The following is a 7353-nucleotide window of genomic DNA, read 5'->3' on the forward strand; positions in this document are numbered from 1 at the left end:
TAATTCTGTTGTGCAGGTGGGCGTGGCCTGTCCAGCATTTTTAATTTTATTTTAGTTCTGGATTTGTCACGTAATGTAGCACACCTAATTTTCATGGAATTGAGAAAAGTACAATTTAAAGGTCATTGAAATTTCTGGGTGATTTCAGATTGTGCGCATACACAGATAATGAAGTCATTTGCTGGTATTGAAAGATTTTTATCCGATTAATCGAAAACATAATCACCCGATTTAATCAATTATGAAAATAATTGTTAGTTGCAGCCCTACAGTACACACATCTACTTACTGCGGTGTGAAACACTGAAACACTCACCTGTGTGTATCAGAAGCAGGAAGGTGAAGCAGAAAATCCAGCTGTAATTAAACAAAAACAGAAAGAGGTGGAACAGCAGAATAAATTCACAGTATGATCGCTGTATAATGGAGTTATAAATTAGTTTAATTCTTCAGTTGGGAAACTAGAAGAAACGCTCAGCAATCAGAAATGTAGTAAGTGAATAATAAGGACGTGTTCTTCCCTTCCTTGATGCCCCTAAATTTGAGTTACAGTATACCAGTACTACGGAGGGATCACGACACCTCCAATGCCACTGTATTTTTTTTTTTAAAGGGTAGTATCGTCAATACAGCAGTACCGTAAGTAATGTACGTGCAGAAGTTAATACTATTTTTGCTAAAACGACACATCTCACTGCTTTTGCAGAATTAAGAAAAGTTAGCGACATGTCGTTTAACCTAAATTATTTACCTTAATTTTTAAAGAGCACCTATTATGGTTTTGAAACATGCCTAATTTTGTTTTAAAGGACTTGTACAATAGATTTACACACATCGGAGGTCAAAAAACACTTTAATATGCTCATAATTTAAATTGCAGCATTATCTTTTTCCCCCAGTGTCAAAAACGACTCGTTAAATGATCCGTTCTAAAGGATTCATTCTAAATTCACCCTTTAAGAGAGCATACTCTGCTCTGATTGGTCAGACGTCCCAGTCTGTTGTGACCGCTGTCAGCGTGTTTCAAAAAGGAAACGCCCACTACCGTAAAGAGTTTCAGCTCCGTCTGTTCATGAGCAGCCAGTGAAGACCAGAGGTGGGACTTTTTGTTACAAACCTACGTAGGTTAGTACAGGAATTAAATCTGGAATTACTGACAACTCGTAAAAAATCAATAAATACAAAATCGCTAAATAACTTTAGTGTTTATTTTTTGATAGAACACGAAAACAATCCTTTAAATCAAAATATGACTCCCCACTGGAGCCCCTCCCTCCTCCTACCGTTATTCGCTTACTCATCTTGACAGACAGCTCTGGTTCACTTTTCAGACCCCTTTAGTGAATTTTTTGGGCAAACTTTAACTACTTTCCGTAGAAGAGAGTGGCCAATGCTGCCCCATGAGCGCGAGGTCCTACCCCCCAGAGAAATACAGCCGAAATCCCAGCACAGACAATGTCTTTAACTTAAGGGTATCATGATTATATCACAGGGCATTGTGGTTTTAAAATCCCAAATCAGAATCAGCATTATTGGACATGTATCCTTGAGCATACTAGGAATTTGTCAGTTCAACAAGACAGATTAATACAAAAACCTCATGACAGCTACAGTGTAAACATAACACCATAGAGATGACCTCTCCCACAGAACAGTGTGGAATGTAAGTCACTCTGGATAAGGGTGTCTGCCTAATGCTGTAAATGTAGAACCACCTTTAGAAACAATAACTTAAGGTAAATGTTTTCTGTAGGAGTTTCAGTCTCATATCATTTTGGAGAAGTTTTCATTATCCTACAATTCATTATTCATAATGTTCTACACGGGCAGATGATCACTCTGCAGGTTTTGGACCCATTCCTGAACAGTCATTACATTGCACAGTTCTTACACAGAAAGCTCACAAAGCCCAGTTAAAGCTGTTTAATGGAGGTTGACGTAATAGTTTCAGTTTTAGTTATCTATCTGCATGTGCAATCAACATAGACCATAAACTTCAATTTTACTAAACACTCCCAAGCTGGTGTCCTTACAGTCATGAGAAAAAGAAGTACACCCTCTTACAATTCTGTGTCAGGGCCTGAATAAAAATTGTGTAATCCTCACCAATTGGTATAAACAAATTAATATAATAAAAGAGAAAAAAACTCAAGTAAACCAACATTCAGAAAGCAGGTGGGAAACAAATAAGAATAACATATAAAAAGCCTGAATCTCCCCCACCATGCTTGACAGTTGGTAGGAGGTGTTTGTGGTGATACGCTGTGGTTGTTCTTCCCACAACAACTCCTCCTTGGTCATCAGTCCACTTCCATCACTCCTAGGAATTTTGACAACTGTCTGGAAGGCTCTCCATTTATAAACAGTCCTTCTCACTGTAGAACAGTGAATTTCAGATTGTTTGGAGACTGCTTTATGACCCGTCCCAGATCGATGAGCAGGAAACAGTTGCTTCGCTGATGTCCTTTCTTCTTGACATGATGCAGACACACACCCGAGTGCTCCAGTACACCAAACTGCCAAACCCTCCACCTTTATAGAGGCAGTCTGACTTCTTCATGACGATTAACTAATCTTGTGTATTTCTTTAGTAACACCTCATCACCTCAACAAGATCATTTCTCTCTTAATGACTGTGAAAGAGGAATGGTGGACTTGTTGTTTTCCCCCCACGTGGTTTCTGAATGTTGGTTTATTTTTTTAAGGAAAAAATTACTACATATTGAAATCTGTTGCTTTGTGTTGTCATCTGAGGTTGTTTGTTTATAAAAGTTGGTGAGGACCACACGATTGTAATTTAGGACCTGATAAATAAAAACCTAGAATTAAAGGAGGGTGTACTTTCTTTTTTTCCCCCCATGACTGACCTGCTACACACCACTTTAAAAAATAACTAGCAATAAAAAGCTAAACTTGTGATTTAATAATAACAGATAAATGCGAGTTAAATGCGAGTTAAATGCGGCCCAGCTACTTGGTGCTACTTAGTGCTACTTGGTGTGCTTTATCTAGTTTCCGTTAAACTCTTATAGAACAAAAGATGTTTAAATCAGAAGATAAGTTAATAACCTGAGTGTAAAGGTGGGGAAAGATATAGTTAGTTAATTGGAGTAATAGGACAGCTGTAGAATATATTTTAGCTAGTAAAGCTAGGTCAGGAAATTAGCTAGCTCCGTTAGGCCGTTAGCTTAGCTTAACCAGGCCTTAAACTGAACACAGCTCGTTATCATAAAATATTTCACACTGGTACTACTTTATCTGATACATACCTCACATTCATTGCGTAGAACACGGGGACAGTTTCTAATAAACTGTAAATTTACAAAAGGCTAACGTCCGTTATGAATAAACCCAGGTGGAACTTTTAAGTGCGCGTGCGCTGAGCACGTCACCTGATGACGTCTCTTGCCGAAAATATTCTTTTATTTGTTTAATATATTTGCTGCTGTCTTTTTGTATATTAATTCTAGTTTTAGAACACTTATTTCACTACCGCGAGAGTTCAAAGCTTACAGAACAAATACAAACAAATCTATTGTAATTCCCCACCTACAACAGTTTTAAAAAAAAACAAAAAAACAACACCCTTCTTGAAATTTCAACTCGTCACCTTGGGGTAGTCTTCTCAAATACCAGTTCCCTTCCTGTTTACGGAGTGACGCAAACTCAACATTCAACATGGTACTTGGTTAAACCTATAACACAGACCATACTAATTTTTGATAATGTTTGATATTTTGAGAAGGTAATCATCAACATTACAGTAGAGTTATCAGTACTATATCAGAAAATAACCAGTAGTCACCAAGACTACTGGAGCTACTGGACTAGTGGTAGCCAAGACCAAGGAGCAAGGGTGTAACCATGGTATGGACATTTGGGGGGGGGGGGGGGGGGGGGGTGGGGGGGGGTCCACTTAGTTGTTCTTAGCCCAAATGTAGTGTAAATTAACGAAATGCTGTGCAACTTTCCTCACTTTCACTCGCATTTATAACAGTCTGTCACAACGTGAGGGTTCACAGTCACAGTGAACTCGGCGGGAGGATACGCAAGTGAATATAACGTTAATGGTCAAAAACTGGAACTGACGTCAGCCTAGCCTGCTTCACCGCTGTGCAAAGATCAACAGTTAATTGACGTTCTTAAGAACAAACCAAGCCATGGTATGATGACCTCTATACTAAGCTAAGGTTATCTACTATTTAGGTATCTAGTTTCTTACTGTCTGAAAAAAGCTTGTATGTTCTGCTGCACTTTTCTACACTTGGCTGCTACCTGCGTGAAGTTGCCCCCCAACGCAAAACGTCAGCAAAATAGTCTCAATCGTTTGTGCTGGTTTGTGGCGTAAAAATGTTCGTTTGTGCTGCTTCGGTTCAGGAGATATTAAAAGAATATTCAAAGGTCATTCTGGGGTCACTCAGCCCCCCCACATGCTCCAAATTAACCCGAAATAGGCTCAATCATTTTGCTTCGTTTGTGCTGGTTTGGGGGGGCTGAGTGATCCCAGAATGACCTATAAATATTCTTTTAATATCTCCAGAACCGAAGCAGCACAAACGAAACTTTTATTTGCTGACGTTTTGCGTTTGGGGGGGCAACTTCACGCAGTTTGGCAGCTGTCTCCATTTCTTACAGACTGAGCTGCTAAAATATATCAACGAATTTGCGTTGAGTATGGGCACAACCAAGTGTACAATTTGGGGGCACACCGATTTTCCTTAACAAACGGAAATATATTAAAAAGGAATAGACATAAATAAATAGAATAGATGAAGAAAAGACAGATCCGTTGGCAGGGTTCATTAAAGGGGGACAAATAGAAAACATTTTGTACTGTATATTGGGGGGGACAAATTGCTATATTCCCCAACATTGGTTGGGACACGACCCCCCCAAAGAATGGGTGGTTACGCCCATGCCAAGGAGCAACTGTAAAAGGGAATGAAAGTATCTTTTATGAGCTTTACGTGTTCTGACGAATAGAACAAAATTTGTGCAAATTGGGTTTATTAAAATAACTATTACCTACAACTATTGTAGCATTTATTGTACTGATCATAGAGTAGCATTAGCATACTTCCTCTAACAATTAAACACTTCTCCCTTGTTTATGCATCACTTCTTTTCACTCCTGCTTATTCCTGTTCTTATTTTCATTCCTTAGAAATCCACTGGAAACCACTGACCACTTTTGTTCCCTTTGGTCAGGTTTGTGTGAATCTTAACACCTCATCAGCTGACTCCTGGTCACATTCCTGGCATAGAAGAAGCTCAGACCATCAGTGATAACAGGAGAAACAATCATCTGCCTGTATCAATGATACCTCCCTTCCCGACACATTATATTACTTCTACACCCAGTTTGAAGTATTTAACATGGAGGCAGCAGTAAGGAATGGAACTACCCCAATGACCAGGGAGTTACCTGCCTTAATGACTACTGCCCCATTGCAATCACCCCAATCATCTGTGTCATCATGCAGGATCCCTCTCACCCCTCACACGGACTGTTCACACTCCTCGCATCTGGACGTAGGCTACGGTACATCTGGGCCAAGTCCTTCTGAACGGTTTCTTCAGCCTGAACTTTCACCTCAGCCCTATTCCTGTCTATTGTCATTACCTATTTACACCCAACCACTTTCCACTTCACTGTCTATACATCTGATTAGAGTCAAAACCAAAACAGTTCTAGACTTATAAATGGAAAAGTCAGCAGTGGATACTCTGGGCCAGCACTGAATATGAATGGCTGCTTACTGTAAATCGCCAGCTCTAACTGGAAATGGTTGATCTCTGGCCTCCGTCACATCATTGTGAAGTGAAAATGCCAATGTTATTCCACAGCATGTGATTCCTACCAAAAGTAGACTACATCAAAAAGAGAGAAAAAATATCACCTACCATGTTTCATGTTGATTCAGAAGTTGATCTTCACAATAGAGAAGTTAGGGTTTTATATTCTGAGAGATGGTGAACCTGTATCAGAGTGCATCAGAGGTAAGAGAGTGACCTTCGGGACAAGGCATCATCCTGTGACGGGATGTTGTTGCATTTGAATTGAGATCACAATACATTTTGTTAGGAACAAATATTTAATATAATATTAAATTCTAATATTACTGTAGCAGAGCGTGGCTGCACCATTTTCCTTGCAGAAGTTTATGAATGATTTCTCGGCTACATTTTGAATGGCTGATTAACTTCATATTTGTACCATAAATATTGAAATCCTGAGGAACAGTAATTGCTGTTTATTATATAATCATTTTAAAATTTCATCATAATAGTGTGTCCCAAAGTTAAACGGAATTCAGTGTTATTAACAGTTGCTTAATTAATTTGTCATTGTTATTGTTATTCTCCTGAGAACAACTGATCACCACTTGTGGGTTTAAAAAAAAAAAAAAAAAAAGTCTTGATAAACACAGCCATGACATTTATGATCATTGGTCAAAGCCATTAAAGTGGAAGTGGGGCTCTGCTTTCAAGTACAAATGCTGTCATTTTTTTAATCGCATTGCTTTGAGAAAAAATCAAGACCATAAATTAGTTTTATCTATGTGGTACGATATGCGTGCATACACATTATCAAAATAAGGGGTTTATAATAATAAAATAATAAATACATATCATGATGGATCTTACAGCGTAGTGGTGGTAAATACAAATTTGAGCAAAATTTCAGAATTGTTGTTTTTATATCACCTCCTTGTGTTACAATACGACTGTCAAATGTGCTAAATTCCTTGAATCTGTACCTTAATCTACAATCTGAATGTTTTGTGGTCTGAAGAGTTGCAGCCTGCACGTCCTCCTTTATTCGTGCTTTATTCTTTGCGATGTTTTATGCCCATGGACAGGGTCGGGCCTGCAGCCGGCTGTACCAGTTCAACTCGTAGATCGGGATCTATGAGTTGAACTGGTACAGCCGGCTGCAGGCCCGACCCTGTCCATGGGCATAAAACATGCTAAACAAACAAGTTATGTAAATAAGAGAGACTAGAGGAACAGGACTCAAAACACTTCAGAAACACTTACCCTGTATCCCTGCACTCTTTAACATTGCTAACCCTGCTAACACGCCTAATCTAATTCACTCAATAAAGCTTGATAATTAACTGACCAGCCAAATTAGTTCAAACTTGAAACTCTGCAGAGCTGAAAAGCAGCGTGCACTTATTTACATAGTGTAATATTTATATTATGTCATTTTATATTTACTAAGGACATAGTGATAAGTTCAGACAGGTGAATCCAGGTACACGCTTTACCTGTAAACAAGGCAATTACACTACTAAAGTATTTCACTGTGTAACATTACTACAGTATACACTATAATGCAAATATAAG

At 38.7% G+C, this 7353-nt stretch overlaps 2 protein-coding genes across 6 annotated transcripts in view; one reads left to right on the forward strand and one right to left on the reverse strand.

The window, feature by feature from the left end:
- Positions 1–7353, forward strand: part of LOC108259252 (uncharacterized) — a 201073-nt gene that overhangs the window by 25696 nt on the left and 168024 nt on the right. The window lies entirely within an intron of this gene.
- Positions 1–7353, reverse strand: part of LOC108259253 (CD276 antigen homolog) — a 46706-nt gene that overhangs the window by 3332 nt on the left and 36021 nt on the right. Inside the window, exons 1-2 of one of the 2 annotated variants that reach the window (XM_047151732.2) lie at positions 3270–3872; positions 317–357 (exon numbers count right to left, since the gene is read on the reverse strand). The exons of the other annotated variant lie outside the window; for it this stretch is intronic. Of the exons in view, the coding sequence (XP_047007688.1) occupies positions 317–357; positions 3270–3280 (52 nt within the window). The 5' untranslated portion in view covers positions 3281–3872. Of the gene's footprint in view, positions 1–316; positions 358–3269; positions 3873–7353 lie in introns of those variants that run through there. 2 annotated transcript variants of the gene reach the window in all.

The sequence above is a fragment of the Ictalurus punctatus genome, chromosome 27 (genome assembly GCF_001660625.3).
Source record: "Ictalurus punctatus breed USDA103 chromosome 27, Coco_2.0, whole genome shotgun sequence".
NCBI classification, from domain to species: Eukaryota; Metazoa; Chordata; class Actinopteri; order Siluriformes; family Ictaluridae; genus Ictalurus; species Ictalurus punctatus.